The sequence below is a fragment of the Leptidea sinapis genome, chromosome 31 (genome assembly GCF_905404315.1).
Source record: "Leptidea sinapis chromosome 31, ilLepSina1.1, whole genome shotgun sequence".
NCBI classification, from domain to species: Eukaryota; Metazoa; Arthropoda; class Insecta; order Lepidoptera; family Pieridae; genus Leptidea; species Leptidea sinapis.
The window spans coordinates 536,158-553,667 of record NC_066295.1 but is presented as its reverse complement, the minus strand read 5'-3'; the positions used below and the strand labels follow the sequence as shown (position 1 = coordinate 553,667).

Sequence of the window (17,510 nt, the reverse complement as noted above, 5' to 3'; positions counted from 1 at the left end):
ATATTAATCACTGAAGCATTAGGGGAATATTTGGTTAAGAATAACTTACGATTAAATAATAGTTTATTTAAAAACTAATAAAAAATAAAATAATTCTTCACTCATAACAATAAAATATGATGAAAATAAAAGCATTCTAATATTAGTACCTACTTGAAAAATAAATAACCAATCGAATTGGTTATCTGTTGTTGTGGTTTGCAAGCAACATGTTTGGTGTTCAGCCAATATGGCGGCCACTCAGTGTAGTGCGCGGAACTTATTTCTGATGCATTATATCTAGTAGTTTAACTAGAACACATAATTAAAATATGGTCTTTTACCTGCCAGACTCAAAAATTTTTGGTAATAATTATTAAAGTGATAAAATATATGATATTAATAATAAGAAATGATACTAGCGTCCTAGCGTCTACTAGCGTCCACTCAACACACTACGGCGTCAGAAAAAAGCGATTCACTCGATTGTATGAAACGTGCATAGATTGATTGATTGACAGATGACGGATATATTTAGTAAATACTATATTTAGTAATAAGAGGCGGGACTGCCTAAGTAAAAATTGAAATTTAGTTTAGTATGAAACGTGCAGTGATTTGTCATAAGTTTGAAATAGTAATTACAATATTATGGCGACGAAGTATAATCCACTTAGTTTGAAAGCGAACAGTTGCTTATAACTTAGTGGATATCGGCTATCTCCGTTTTTTTACAAGATTATAGCCATTCATCGTCATTCTATCAATGACGTTTCATAAAATAGAGTGACTCGCTTATTTCTTATAAAGTTTCCCTATGACCACTCTGACATTCTTTTTCGAACTGGAACATTACTTTTAAAGTTTACTTTTAAAGTTTACTTTTAAAGTTTACTTTTAAATTTATTACTTATTTTAAAAAGTTTTATAGCAAGAAGTTTTCATAGATAAAATAAAATCAAATAGATTTTGTACGAAGGAAAATGAATGAGTTATTACGTTTGAGCACTGAATTCTCGAAATTATTTTAAATGGTTATATATAACAAGAATTCAATTACCACTTTTAATTTAATTATTTTCACATTTGTCAAAAATTTAACAAACTCACACGAACGATCCCGTTCACTAGTTTCGTTATAAAAACACGCCACTTTCTGAAAGTATATTGAAATAAACATATTGAATTTTTTGTTTGTTTTCTACTATTTCCCACAAGTGTATTATAAAACGTCGAGTGATACACGGGTGTGCGGGTAGGTCAACATCCCCCCGCTCTTGTGCCACAATGTACCTACTATTTCAGCTCCGAGCGATGACATTCCCAAATATGTTTTCGCTTTCACACCAGCAAATTAATAACTTTACAATTATTTTGGGCCGCTGCGATGGCCGGTCATAAAAACACAATTGTTGTTCTCCAGGGGATTTTTTTTTAACTAATTGACATATCATTATGACACTTTATTATAACGACTAATCTGAACGGCCATTACAGTGTCCAAATAATATAAAGTAAAATAAATAGTGAAGCGACCGCCGGCAACACAATGCGACGGAATCATCCCTTAAAGTAAGTTTAACAATCTCAATATAAAACACAATTTGCAACGTGTTACTTGTGCAATTAAGTATTGAACACATCACAATAAGATTTTTTTAAAATTAATATATAAAATTGTAATACGGTTTGTCACTATTACACCTGGAATATAAATGTTTTTAGGCGCCACTTAAACATTCAAAGGCACTTTAGTTATCTAATCTTGTCGTAACATTATCAGTTCTCAAAAACCAAACCTTATCTTTGGTATATACATAATTTGTTTTATTACATTTATTAAATAGATAATTCAAATATATTATCTATGGTCGCCGGAGCCCTACCTATATACTTTTCTACCAATGGGATACGAATTTTTAGATACACACCTGCGATTAATGGGCCGGCCATAGTGTCATCAAAGCATGCTCGCGAAACGACAACACGTACATGATATATTTGTGATAATTTACTCTTTTTTATAATTCCGTAGATTTTGAATTGGATTGTTGAGGTCGGTGCGTGTGGCCGATACATATCTACCGGTTATGTACCGAGGCGGACGTACTCGGACCACTAGCGAACAACGGTGAAGCGAGCCCAGCCTCTTTTCAAAGGTCTACTTCTCTTCTTATTCTGATATGATATGCACCGAAACCGAAACAAAAAGTGAACAGTTAATGTCCCAATTTTTGTCTGCTCCGCGACCGTAGTTGAATCCAAAGATAGATATTAAACAACATATTTGGCAATTCTAGGTGTTACGAACAGAACCTGTATTATTTAGAAGTTACCTAATCACACATTAACATTAGGTAAGTACATAAAATTATTCAGTGGCAAGTAGCTATAAGCTCGTTAAGTATTGGGTTGTCCAGAACACCGGTGGGTATTTACGCGTCTCTGGAAAGATACCAAATAAGAATTTATTAATTAATAACAAACTGACTATCTATATATCTGCATGTTCCAAGGGGATAAAATCTATACAAATTCAAAAAAGTCCAAACCATGTTTTCGGGGGCATTAGAAGACCCAGAGAAAATTAGGGGGCATTGAGATGGCGCAGATGGGGTGTGGGTAGATTAAAAAATATAGTCTAAAAAGGCAAAAAAAATACACGAAAATACTCTAGAAAAAAACATATTCTCAAAGTGGGCGGTGAACAAAATAAGTTTGAGAAACTATGATCTAGATCTAGTTCAGTTCACTTTAGAACCAGGGATGGAGCTTTTTTGCATCCAACCCTTGGGGCAGGCTTCGTTTTCCTATGGATATGGCAGTGTCTGTGCCGTTGCAGATCACAGTCCTGTTGCGATGCATCAGCTAAAGCAGCGGCTGACTGATTTAAAAAAACAGGAGTATTGAACCTGGGTTGTTTCCTGCGCTGGGCATAAAGGATCCGAACTGCAAAGTTTAAAAGAGGAAATACAACCGTGCCTCGAAATGCTTTAAGCGGCAAATCGACTGTGAAATCTACGCGCGTCGTTGAAATCGGCAAGCAGTTTTTAAGTTACCCGACTGGAACACGCAAGTTGTGGTCGTTGTCGAAAGCTGCTGCCGCCGTAGCAATTGTGAAATGACACCCTGAACCATACGGCAAAAGAGAAGGCCAATCTTCAAGGCAATCTATTTGCCTCCACCTCGACCACAATTTTAAGGACGATGAAAGACACCCCCGACAATCCCTCGGTGTCAGAGCTCTATACCGCAAGAACAATTCAGACAAAAAACTTTTCGGCGAGCTCTGTTTTCCTTGGACGTAAAGAAGTCAAGCCGGATGGCAGTTCTTCCATTGTGCTCGGAATGTGTACCACTGAGTTGATGGCATTGCTAACCTATTTATTCCGACACTAACACACGTAAATATGGATTTGTGAAAGTCGTCCCTTGTCCATCAAATCCCAAAAAAAGGAGACAGTTTAGATCCATCTAACTACAGACCTTTTGCTGTTATCTCCCTGCTCTCCAATAGTTATTTATGCAACTGTTGTGTAATGAGGGGTATTAAAACACGAATGTGGGAAGCCGAGTGTGATAATAGTATCACATGAGTGTTTTAATACCTAATTATCAACAGTTGCATACAAGACTTTATCTACACCCAGAATATGAATGCTCTTAAAGATTCTGAAACATTTAGCTTACTGCTAACATTAAAACAGCGAGTCCTAGTAGTAACCTAATATCATCCATTACTGATTATATACAAATAAACTAAATATTAATGAAAGAACTATTTATTTTAGTAGTAATTTACATTTTGTATAGTGCAATTATTAAAATTCGCTTGAATATTATGTCCTTTGCACCGTTTAAAATATCCGTCGGTGTGCTGTCAAAACTTGAATCGCTCATTTTTTCAAGAAAAATGGGGTTTCGAATAACCTACTTTTTTTTACGGCGCGCCACGTTCTGGTAGTGTGGAACGCGCGTAAACGAAAATGTTCTTTTTTTGAAATTCATACAGATACCACGCACCGAGCAATAAGAATGTGGCTGTATGTTGAAACTCTTTGCGCATGAAGGGATCGAAAAAAAAAAAACAAGGAGTGTTGTTATGATATTCAGTACAACATTACAACACTCGTTTGGATGTAATGATTATTACGACATTGGGTGTATTAATGTTGGTAATAAGCTAACTGTTTCAGAAACTTTAATAGACGATTTAAAGCATGGGTGTAGATAAAATCATGGAAAGCATTTCCATGATTTTGGCTGATAAGCCGAAAGTGTGGCTTTCGTCACGGTCGACCGGCGAGCGATCTTCTGGTATGCCTAACATATAGATGAACAGTGACTATCCAAAACAAGGCAGAAAGCCTGGCAGTTTATAGATCGCAATATCCAGTGCCTCTCTACGTCCCCCTCTTCCATAAAAACATATATTGAAACTTTAAATAATCCCTTGAATATGCTTTTGCCTACTCAGTCATGTTTTATATCATTATTGTCTCCTATTCTCAAAACTAGTTGTAATTATTGAGCTGAGTATACTGTAATGTAATACATACTTTTTGCCGGTGCTCCGGTGCGGCGTGTGTTGGTTCGAGTGGTTAGCGGACGGAGGACTGTCGCTCATATCTGAACTGGAGCTGCGGATGTCACCTTCCATCTGTAACAATGACGCGCTATCCTCTCAGAGACTGTCACTACGCTGTCACGACCTTATCATTGTAAGTATTCAAGTTATTGGATGTTTGGTAAACATTGGCAAATTTTGTTTAACGTTTTCAAAGGAACTTGAACGCATATTTTTTTCTTGACGGATTTTGGGTCTCGTTGCCACATCGGTCGAGGGCACTTACCGAGAAGGTAGGTAGTGGGTCGGTGGGAGGTAAGAAGTGGGTAGGTAGTGAGTCGGTAGGAGGTAAGTAGTGGATAGGTAGTAGATAGGTAGTGGGCCGGTAGGAGGTAAGAAGTGGGTAGGTAGAAGGTAGGCAGTGGGTCGGTAGGAGGTAAGAGATGGGTAGGTAGTGGGTTGGTAGAATGTAGATAGTGAGTAGGTAGTACGTAGGTAGTCGGTCTCAATAGGATTTACTAGTAATCACTTACTGACACAATATCACTATACTAAAAATTGTTCATTGTATGATCAAAACACCTCAATGACACTTTTAAGAAAAGGGCTAAATTCGTTGAGTTCGTCGTACCTTTCCTGCGCTGATAGAGTTATATACAAGTTGCAATATAAGCCAGGTCCACACGATGTGCAGTGCCAGCAGCAGACACAGCAGCGAGTTGAAGATGTAGTACGCCGGGAACATGGGCAGGAGCATTGGTGCTCGGATCGACGTGCTGGAACCAAATAGACACAGTCTGTTGAATGTAATTTAACAGTGGGAGGCTTAACATTACTGTGTTTTGGTCTGAAGGGCGCCGTAGCTAGTGAAATTACTGAGCAAATGAGACTTAACATCATGTCCTATTTAATAAAATTAAAATAAAGATATTTTTAAACTCGCTTTCCAATTCAATCTTTTAGTTTCTTTTATTTTTCTACTATTTTTGGATGGTCACTTTTAAGACCTATAACAAAAGAAACCGTGTTGTCTACAGCTACTGTCAACAAGTCGACTTGGTAGGTACCTACTGAAAATCAGTGTTGGAAATCATTTCCAAAAATACTGAGTGGGTGTCCTTTTCATGACGCCGTATTTTTTATTTGTTAATTTAACTATGTATATATGTTTTGTGATGTCATGAATAAATGCATACTTTACCTTTACTTTACTATTTCTAGTGTTATTATAATGAAAATCACTATTAAGAGTAAGAAATGTGAACCTACCTCCATATAATATAGAACGGGTAAATCCCTATCCTGGTAACGATCCACACCGCGGTGAAGACGGCGAACAGCAGGTCGCACAGCTTCTGGTAGTTGGCGTACTTGGCGGCCTTAGCAGCCTGTAATGCAACATTGGTAATGAATTCAAATTCAAATATTTTTATTCCAAATAGGATGTGACATCATTTATTGAAACTACCACCCATTCCAAAACTAATGCCTCAGACCCGAGAAGAATGGACGCAAAAAACTCAGCGGGCTTATTTTTTCCTCGAAAAAAATATGTTTACAAAGTAATATTGTACAATTAAACTTATATATAATAGCCTGAGGGCGGTCGCTTCATTCTTAATCTGTGGTATCATTAAGAAAGTCATTTAATATATTTGTGGTTCGGATTCCTATTATGTACGGGTTGCCGGCCTTTTAGGAAGGTGTACGCGCTTCTTTTAAAAGGTATTCACGTCGTATCGCCCTGGAAATACCGCACACGGAAGCTCATTCCATAATGTGGTTGTACGTGGCAGAAAATTATTTGAAAACTGTACTGTAACTTATTAACGGCAAAAGGATCTCTTGGTGTTGCGTAAAGTGTCTAGTGTGTCTCAAAGATCTGTTTCACCTGATTCCCGCTGTCGAATTCCACCTTCGCACGACACGCCACAAATTAGGATATCATCTCCACCATCTGGATATGTGGCGGTCCTCCACAGTGCGGTGTCCAAGGAACTGTCTTCCGAACGTGTGGAATGAGCTTCCTTGTGCGGTGCAAAAAGCATGTTGTGCTATTAGACAGATATTAGACAGATTCATCAAATCATGATGGTATCTGTCATCTGTCATAACATAAATATATGCCTTGTTTATTAGCATTATCAAATTAATTGTTTATAATTATTGTGATCTCATCTCAGTAAATTACGTAAGGTTAATTATATTAAATTTTATAAAGTTACTAACATAATTTATCACGCACATGAAAGTGTGGCTCGTCTCGTTCGTCTCGAGATAATATATATTAATAAACAACATAGTATCTCGTCCAACGCAATCTCTAAAGCCGTATTGCCTTTACATCGGGTTGGTCACCAATTATTAGTTCATATATTTGGCCAGTACCTTTCAGACCCGTATACCGTTGTATGGTGTAAGATTGGTGCGACAGGTTATTTGGCAATTTGGAAGCCTAGACAGTATTTTAGAGTGAAAGTATAATTAAAGAATCTACCTCTAAAAATATATCAGCACAGTCATGACAGATTAGCACCAAGGTCCCGATACGATGGAGGTTGCACACCCAAGAGAAAGAAAACAGAGCGATGGTGGCGATGTGGTGGATGAACATCTGCCAGAAGTCCTTGCGGCGCACGTCCCAGAACTGGGATATGGTCAGCGACCAGTAGAACGCTGAAGATACCATGTAGTACCACCATATGTCGTAAGTCACGCCCTGGAATCAGTAGAAGATTTATTAAAAAGGGCTTTGCAATTAATTGAAAATTAAACTAATAAATTAATAATATACTGACACACTTTTACACAAATTATCTTGTTCTAAACCAGGCATAGTCTGTACTGTGTGGTGTGCAATACAACGATATATTTTATTTCAACATACATAAATACAAATATACATCCATGATTCGGTCTCATCATATTATAAATGTTTGCACCTACCGGGATTGGAACCCGGGACCTCTAACATAGTAGGCTAAGAGATCCACAATGCCTATGATTAAGTACTGATGACCACAGGCTCGCGGCCACAAAACACAGAAATATAGTAGAAGACTCATATAGTCGGGGCGTGTGTACCCCTATTTATAATTTTGCCCAGTTCCGCAAACGTTCAACTCACAATACGCGCTCCGCAAATCAGTTCGTATCTGACAGCCATTGAAAAAAAAAGCCGCACTGTGCTGTTTGAGTGTGCAATAACGATAGCCGAACTAAAAACGTATCAAATGGAGTGGAGTTATCTTACCATCGGTAAGTATTATTTTATGCCTATTTTTTTTTTTCAAAACAATTAGTTCAAAATATTTTTACTTAATAATACAAACAACATTCGCCTCTATAGTTCAAGACTTAAGTCCTACTTTTACAAACGTATTGTTGTCAATATATTTTCATTTCTGCCAGTGCTTCTCAGTTACGATATTTAACGATATCGATAACGAGGTATCGTTAGTTTAAGTATAGTCTATAATTTTCTTCTTTGACGTCCACCATACTATTCTATAGGGCATATTACTTACACAATTCAATAATAGCTAGATGTTAAACGGTATATTTAGAAGAACGGTATATTTATTTCCGTATTTTAATAAATAGTTAAAATATAATATAACAGTTCAAATTGTTGCAATATTACAATACATCTACTTATATTATTTTAATAAATTTTAATATTCTCGTCAATTCGTAAATCAATAATGAACTACAATACTTTGTTTTTATCGATATCCAATGCAACCAATATGTGATTTGAAGCATGTCAATGAAACATTACATGCGACATGCAATCGTATGTACGCTTACGTATAAGGTTTATTTTTCTGTAAGGAGCTAGACTGCGTGAAATCTGGGGGTGGAGCACAGCAAGCTAGTAATGTTTCGCACTATAAACTAATACAAGCCTTATGGACTATAAGCGTAAGTATCAATTTACCGTAGTAGAAACATGTATTTTACGACTTATTTGAATTATATATTTTATTTTGGCCCTAATTGGATTCAGCCGACAAGAACTCCGAATTCAATATGTGTATTATAAGAGATAATTTTTATATGTGCTTATTTGGGTACACTAGTTTTCATGTATTCATAACGCGATTCTACTTCTATTAACTTTCTGTGTTCTGTGCTGGCGACAGAAGGACGAACGACCAGCAACTTCTTTATAAAAATATAAAAACTTTACATCCGACAAACTTTTTCATTCTCTACATCAAGAAAAGTGAAATATTAACAAATCTTCCTAAATAAATAATTATTAAATTTTTGGCAATCGTACTCTCCCAGTGGGTTAAATGAAGGGTTTTGTATGATTTGAAGCGTGTAGCTGGTGAGCTATAATAGGGCTCATGAGACCTACAATCTAATGTCTTCAAGTGACAAACGCAAACGAGTCTGTGTTATCAAAAAACCCTGAGGTATACTGCATTGGTACTGGGTAGAGTGTATCACTTACCCAGGTGATCGTCTAAAGTTTACATTAATATAGGAATAAGTATGAACTGACCTGGTGGGGATATCCAATATAGCACTGATCGATATCCCAAAGCCACTCCTTATCCCATAATATAAACAGGCCATACGAGAAATTATAAAGGCAGAATGTGCATTTCCATGAATTTTCGCAGAACTTGACCAGAGTCGAGGGCTTATCCTGGCTCCTCCGAAGACGCCACCAGCGTTCCACCTGCCGCTCCGACATATCCAGCTGCTTTGATAAGGCACATAACTGAAAAGAATAATAGTGTTGTAGCACTAAAGAACATTTTTAATGAGTAGGGGGGAAAACGAGTTTGCTTGCCCTAAAGACGCTATAGTCCTAAAAACATTTTTGAAAATCTACGTAAAATACTTCTACAAATACTACGGTTCCATTTTTTTGACAACTTTATCTTCATTTCTTTATCTAAATTATGGCAGTTTCGAAAACACGATTGCGAAAAAAAATCTCGATAGATTTAATTTTGAAAAAATAGGCTTTTTCATTTGAATTGTTTTATATTATCATAAAACTATGATAGCTATAAACACTAAACTTATTTTATTCGATAGTTTATTAGTATTTATAATTTTTCCTCGTTGGTTTTATCAATACGCTTTGTGTTTTTTGTAATAAATCAAACGCGACGCCTTGGTTGCATGCTCGCTCATACAGTACAGTACGCCCATGACACTGTCAAGGAAGGTACTGTGTTCATTTCTCTCGGGCTGAGGCCTTACGTAAGATTTTAGCAAACATGTACTAAATGGGGAATCATAGTAAAAAAATGATGACGATGCGGCAGCGTATTATGTTAAAATATAATAGGAAGTTGGAAAGTACTAAAATAAAATGTTACACAATGTTATTTTGAATATTATGCCACCCGGGATAGTTGTACGTATGTTCTTTAGGGAAGTTAGAAATCCAAGATGCCCGCGGCACAAATTTATGATTGCAAAAACATGGGTATGGATAAATTGAGGAAAATATGGAAGGATCGCAATATCACTAAAACCACCAAAATACGACTTGAAAGAGCTCTCATATTCCCCATATTCCTCTACGCTGCTGAGACATGAACCCTACGAGAAAGTTAGAAGAAAAAGATCAATGCTTTTGAAATGTGGTGCTGGAGAAGAATGCTCGGTATATCGTGGACGGGATTCCGAACCAATGAGTCCATTCTTCGGTAGCTCGGCATCAAACAGAGACTGTCTACTACCGTACAAGCTCACATTCTCACTTTCTTCGGGCATGTATTGCGACGTGGAAGCGACTCCATAGAACGCTTAATAGTGCAGGGTAAAGTCGAGGGCACTAGACCACGAGGCAGATCCCCGATGAGGTGGACGGACCAAGTGAGGCAAGCTGTCGATGGTACTCTGCATAAATGCACGAGAAGAGCGGCAGTTCGCGACGAGTGGCGTCGCATTGTGAAACAGACCACTAACCTCGACGTGACGACCACGACCACTCTGACAAGAGAGTAACGCCGAAGAAGAAGAGGATATCGTATCCGAGGTTCTCGAGGGTTCAGAGAACGAATTTGAGATCATTTTTGAAATCAAAGATGGCCGCCGCGCAAAATTATGATTTCAACAATATGGGTATCGTATCCGAGGTTCTCGAGGGTGCACAGATCGAATTTTGGATCATTTTTGACATCCAAGATGGCCGCCGCGCATAATTTTGATTTCAACAATATGGGTATCGTATCCGAGGTTCTCGAGGGTGCAGAGAACGAAATTGGGATCATGTTTGAAATCCAAGATGGCCGCCGCGCAATACTATTTTTGGATCCATACGTATGCGTGGAGATTATCATGATAGCCCTAATGCCAAACAAATAAAAGTAACACAAAAACATTCGGAAATTGTTGTGCCACATGGAAATTAAATCATTTAAATCAGGAAACTGTGTGCTAAAGAACACGAACACGAAACACTACAAAACGTCAGTATATTTATGTGTTCTTCTTCACTGCATAATATTAATACAACTGCTCCATCTTCACGGACTGATGATGCTAATGAAAATGAAAGTCATGGTTATATTATAGATAACAGAAGAAAATGGAGGCATAATGTCTTGTTTACTAGATCAAAACCAAGCTTGTGAATATATATAGCAAATAGTGTATATATAGCTGGTTTCGTGGTAAGATTTTTGTCACCATTTAAAATGCATGGGTTGCATCGACTTGTTAACTGTGAACAGTAAGTTTGAGTACCACAAATTAGTAAGCTCACGAGATGGAGGTGCAATAATAATTACCTCAAGCGATGTATATGAGGTTTATAAAGCTGCAGAATTTGTTATATATGTAATATAATTGTTTAGTAATTGTTAAGCTTTGTGAAAAATAGTTAACCTTACACTCTGCTTACACACTTACTGATACTCCATATCCGTCTCAATCTCTCAAGGCCTGAATTTTTTTTTAATTTGAAATTGAAAATAATGAAATTTTATCTGTTTTCCATAATCCTAATCCTTTTTTTAATGTATTTATAAATATACAGTTCACATGAAGCGACTATTTCCTTTTTCAATACTTTGCAATGAGTATTTTTAATCAGGGACTTTTCAGAAGTTTCACTTCTACCGTGTGCACACACACATATTTTTTTAAGTATAAATACGTATTTACTACATGAGTGTTATACTTATTATAAGATATAGGTTGGCAATCAGTAGTATACGTACCTGCACGATACAACGCTAGGAGTGAAGATGTTCTACTAACTCGCATACGCGCGCTAAACCTGCACGATACAAAGCTATTGGGGAAGATGTTCTACGTCTTCGCGGCCACGCACTGAACCCTCGAGAACCTCGGACATGATACCCATATTTTTGAAATAATAATTTTGCGCGGCGGCCATCTTGGATATCAAAAATGATCCCAAATTCATTCTCTGCACCTTCGAGAACCTCGGATACGATACCCATATTGTTGAAATCATAATTTTGCGTGGCGGCCATCTTGGATTATAAAAATTATCCCAAATCCGTTCTCTGCTCCTCGAGAACCTCGGATACGATACTCATATTGTTCAAAACATAATTGTGCGCGGCGGCCATCTTGGATTTCAAAAAAGATCCCAAATTCCTTTTCCGCACCTTCGAGAACCTCGGATATGATACCCATATTGTTTGAAGTCATAATTTTGCGCGGCGGCCATCTTGGTTTTCAAAAATGATCCCAAATTCGTTCTCTGCAGCCTCGAGAACCTCGGATACAATATCCATAATGTTGAAATCATAATTTTGCGCGTAATATAACATTTCTCTCATACGTCGATAAAAATTTTCACTTAAAAATGCATAAAAAATATCACAGTATTTCGTACTCTTGGCAACTGTAAGTTTTAAAAAATATTACGCGGTCCTTCCGCAGTGGTTGTTGACCCGCATTGCTTGTATCGTGTCTCAGCCATGCCCGTGACTATGCGTACCTATCGAATATTATAGATTTACGTTCAAGCGAATTTTGCCTAAAGTGTTGGGAAAACCTCGCCGTAAGTGTAAGAGACGCTATGAAAAAAGATTTGTAATTTTGATTGCAACAACTAAAAAACAACATTTTTAAAGTATTCACCAGGCTGTATTTTATTTCAATAGCTGAAGAACCTTGCGTAAATTGATTCATGTAAAAAACAAATTAAACTTGATACAATTTACTACTGAAAAGTGATGCGTAATTTTTTTCAAATCAAATTCAACCCGAACGACTTTGAAGGAATAAAATTGTATAGTAAGGGGCTGATTCAGAATATCATGTAAAGTTACGAATAGGCTACTTATCTATCGAATAAAGACATCATTTGCGTTTCAAGTATAAACAGTGTTATCTAGCAGTAAAGTTATAGGATGGATGTAGTAAGTAGCAGATATAGCAGTGAACGCATATAAAACAAGCAAGCATTTCCGACGCTTTAAAATAGCGCAACTACAACTATCCCGTAGTGGGCAGGACTTACAAAGGCACGCGGATCATTTCGGTTAGGCGAGTGAGCGCGATTGAATCCCTGTCAGACGAGATAATTAGAACAAACTAAAGAAGGATTTTTCAATTTAGAATGCCTTACAGTAATGTTAAGAGTTGTTCTCTTTTTGTTTTTCTGTAATTTCCTTTTTACGTCCTATATAAAAATAGTGCCTAAACGCAAAATCATAATTCGTGCGACTACTTGAACAAACAAAGGCTTTATTATAAATACTAAAGGAATGAAGAACGAAAACAGCAAACGTTTGACAGATCGGTTACTCTTAAGCAGATCGACTGAGCAAACTATTGGAGCTAACGGTAAGTGTTGGGATGGGATGGAACCTGAAAAAATGAAGTGGAATCGGGATGCCCTGAAAGGGTAGCGTGTTAAAACAATTAAAAGAATACACACAATTGATACCCAACATGAAAACTAAAAACAAGAAGAAAAACGAAAAAATTACAACAAAGAGGCTATCAATAGCGAAAGTAGCGACAGATTTTTACTAAAACTTATATACGGAGACAGACAGAATAACACAAGAAGAAGATAAGGAAACTTACGATGAAGAAGAAGAAACACCTTGTATTCTAGAATCTGAAGTCGTAAAGGCTATAACATCACAAAAGAGCGGAAAAGCTCCTGGAGAGGATAAAATATCTAACGAACTACTAAAACAGTCCTTACCTGCGATATCCAGATATATGACCCATCTTTTCAACGAAATAGTGGCAACTGAAAAAATACCGACTCAATGGACGAAATCAACCATTGTCCTGTTACACAAAAAAGGGGACAAAAGTGAAATAAATAATTATAGACCTATAAGCCTCATGTCGAATCTATACAAGGTGTTTTCAAAAATAATACTCGGGCGAATATCAAATGCACCTGGAAGAAAACCAACCGAGGGAGCAAGCTGGATTTCGCGCCGACTATTCTACCATCGACCATATCCATGTTGTGAAGCAAGTAACTGAAAAGCTCAATGAATACGGACAACTGTATTATATGGCATTCGTCGATTACAATAAGGCTTTCGATTCGCTGAGTCACACTTATATCTGGAAAACGCTAGAAAACCAAGGTATAAAAGGAAAATATATAAAAATCATAAAAGAAATTTACAAGAACACCACAGCAACAGTCCAACTTGAGCAACAAGGTGAAGAATTTAGAGTTCAAAAAGGCGTAAGGCAAGGCGATCCACTTTCCCCAAAAGTCTTCACAGCTGTGCTGGAAAATATATTGAAGAATTTAAAGTGGGGAAATTTCGGAATCAACATTAATGGATTAAACCTAAATCATTTAAGATTTGCCGACGATATAGTCATTTTTGCTAAGAAACCGTGCATACTACAAACTATGTTGCAACGATTAGATTTTGAAAGCAGGAAAGCAGGTTTATCAATGAACCCAACTTAAGACTAAATTAATGACAAATGCCGCAAAGGAAAATATAGTAATAGGACAAGAAGTTGTAGAATATGTAGATGAATATATATATTTAGGACAAATAATTTCAATAAAAGACCAGTATTCTAAGGAAATAGATAGAAGAATAAGCAACACTTGGAAACGCTACTGGTCTCTAAAATAAATAGTTAAAAATTAAACAATTCCTATGGCAATAAAAAGCAAATTATATAATACATGTATTCTACCATGTCTAACTTATGGATGTCAAACTTGGCCTGCGACAAGCAAAAACAACCAAAAATTAGCAGTTTATCAACGCAACATGGAAAGAAGTATGCTTAACATAAGACTACGAGATCGATGGACAACTGCAAAAGTAAGGAAAAGAACAAAAGTCAGTGACGTGTTACGAAAAATAAGAAAACTTAAATGGAACTGGACTGGACATATAATGAGGACGAACAAAGAGAAATGGACTAAGGATGTAATAGAGTGGTGTCCGAGGAATGGGAAAAGAAAACGAGGAGGTCAAATCAAAAGATGATTTACCAAAGGGATGGAGAAGGTTAGCCAGAGATAGAGAGACGTGGAAACAAATGGGGGAGGCCTATGTCGACAGACAACCTGACCAACTACAGCGAATTGGTTGCTAATAATATAAATATTTTTGTAGTAAATAATATGTAACATATTTTTAAGTATAGCATATAAGTTGAAAATGTGGAAAGGTCAGTGAATAAAGGCTTTTATTATTATTATTATATAAGTGTTGGGATGGGATGGAACCTGAAAAAATGAAGTGGAATCGGGATGCCCTGAAAGGGTAGCGGAATGAAAGGGAAATTCCTCATGTCTAGACCACACAGATTCAGAAATAAATTGGGACAAACCCGAATCAGTGCTAATGAATAAATTTAAGATTCGGCAGGAGAGTCGGCCTAGAGTATCAAACATAACCTACAAATTGAGCCAACTAATGTACGCTTCGCGCGCTAACGTTCGAGTTCCACACTGATGAAATGAGGCCAAAAATCAAGGCAGCGTTTAAGTGTTACGCTTATTACGTTAATTGGTGGCTCAACGGACGCCCATTGTGCTAACTGTCGATAGTTGTTCGTACGGCCCCCTCGTAGATTCCATTATACATCATAATTTGATCTAATTCACTTTTAATTCCATAAGGAAATTACATGCCGGTTTTTGAACATACACAGTGCTAAGTATGAGATTTTTTACCTATTCGCTCGCGTAGAAGTTAACTACAATTTGTATGGCGTCGAATGAGCGCCATCTGACAGTAGAGGAAAACGTCATAGCGATTGTCAATAATTATACCATATTTAATAAAAAAATATTCGTCTCAAAAAATTATTTAAGCTTTTTGCTAGCCCATCTTGTATAAAAAATAAAATTTCCAGTGATAAGTCACACCACCTTTTTTGCGTCGTAAACGTATTATTTGAGCTCTTTTTTATAGCACACTTAGACTTGGTGATTGACACATAGTTGACGCACACCTAGGGAGATAAGTGTGCTTATATTGTCTTTAAGGACACTTCTGCGGTTCCGCTTTCAGACTGCCAATGATATGTCCATATGTACAAAGAACGTCATTGACGATAATAGCTCTATAACGCGTATTCCAATAACGTGGAACCACTCTACCGCTTTTAGATTCATATTTTATGTTTCAGCACTTTATTATAATATGTTACATCAATTCCAATATGTTAAGATAATTTTAACAAGTAATTAGTAAACAAACGAAAGTATAATACGAAGGACTACAAAATTCTTCACGAAAAGATAATTCAATGCCTTATAGTGTAGATTACCTGTATTCAATTCGGGTGTCGCCAACAATGTTCCACTGCCGAACAAGGGTAGCGCGTAGTTCATTAAATAAGAAAATAACTTTAATGAAGTTGGTTAATGCCTTTCGGATGTGCAACGGGCTTTTGACAAGGCTCACCGTAAAGCTCCTCTATTTGAGGTAAGAGCAAGTCTTCCGCACAGTTACTATGTTTTGCTAGGATCCAATCTCAAAAATATAATTTTCCAAGTTAAAGAAGAAGAGAAGATAAACATTATCTTATCTATTTTGTAGTTATCATGCATAGGTATGATACAACATGGTTATTCATGCTCACTGACTGGCATTGCTTGCGGCGGCGTCTTGTTCCGGGTCGTCTCCTTCCCTCAAATATGTGCGAAGGGAACGATGACTGGTACATGGGACAACTCGTGAATGGTTGCTGCTTGCGGTGCCAGGTCGACCTGTTTATAATGTCGACATATTTAATAAATCATTGTATTTGTTGGGTCAAATTACTAATTATGACGGTAAACACGACCATGCTCTAAAGGTTGATGAATCCAATATACGATGATTATATTAGGGGTATGATAAAGTATGAAATTGCCGATTTGTACTGAAAAATTTAAAGGCGCTTTATTTTAATTTTACATATTTATTTAATCAAAATATTTACCATTATTAATAATAATAGGAAGGTCATTTATGCCTTTGCGATTGACCTGTGGTGATCTAGATTCGACAAACTGTGTTGTGAGAAAGCATTTTGTACTGCCTTCTTAGAAGAAAACTTTTTATCACGTAGAAAATTATCCAATACACGAAAAAAATGGTAGTCCATTGCAACAAGGTCTGACGAATACGGAGGGTGACGAATGGTTTCTAAATGCAGTTCCTGTAGATTCAAAATGGTTTCTCGTGCTGTATGAGGTCTCGCGTTATCATGGAGCAATAATGGTGAAGATCAATTCATGATTCGGGTTTATGATGCTGTTTCACCACTAGTTTTGAGACATCTGCCGTTATTGCTTGACCAGATCGGAGAAAGCTATAGTGAATAACACCATGCTGAGACCACCAAACAGTTACCATTACCTTCTTATTGGTATGCTTTGCTTAAGGCACTGTTTCGGCGTTTGACCTGGGGTCAGTCATTGCATTTTTCGGTTACGGCTGTTGTAAAGAATCCACTTTTCATCGCATGTCACAATGTTTTTTTTCCAGTTTCCATTGGAATTAATGCTGGT

General features: G+C 36.9%; 1 protein-coding gene across 1 annotated transcript in view; it reads right to left on the bottom strand.

The window, feature by feature from the left end:
* Positions 1-863: 863 nt before the first annotated feature.
* The window catches only part of LOC126974201 (ceramide synthase 6), a 43,777-nt gene continuing 27,130 nt past the window's right edge, over positions 864-17,510 (bottom strand). Inside the window, exons 3-8 of the mRNA XM_050821650.1 lie at positions 9,060-9,281; positions 7,044-7,265; positions 5,816-5,934; positions 5,178-5,322; positions 4,539-4,639; positions 864-2,424 (exon numbers count right to left, since the gene is read on the bottom strand). Of these exons, the coding sequence (XP_050677607.1) occupies positions 2,415-2,424; positions 4,539-4,639; positions 5,178-5,322; positions 5,816-5,934; positions 7,044-7,265; positions 9,060-9,281 (819 nt within the window). The 3' untranslated portion in view covers positions 864-2,414. The remainder of the gene's footprint in view (positions 2,425-4,538; positions 4,640-5,177; positions 5,323-5,815; positions 5,935-7,043; positions 7,266-9,059; positions 9,282-17,510) is intronic.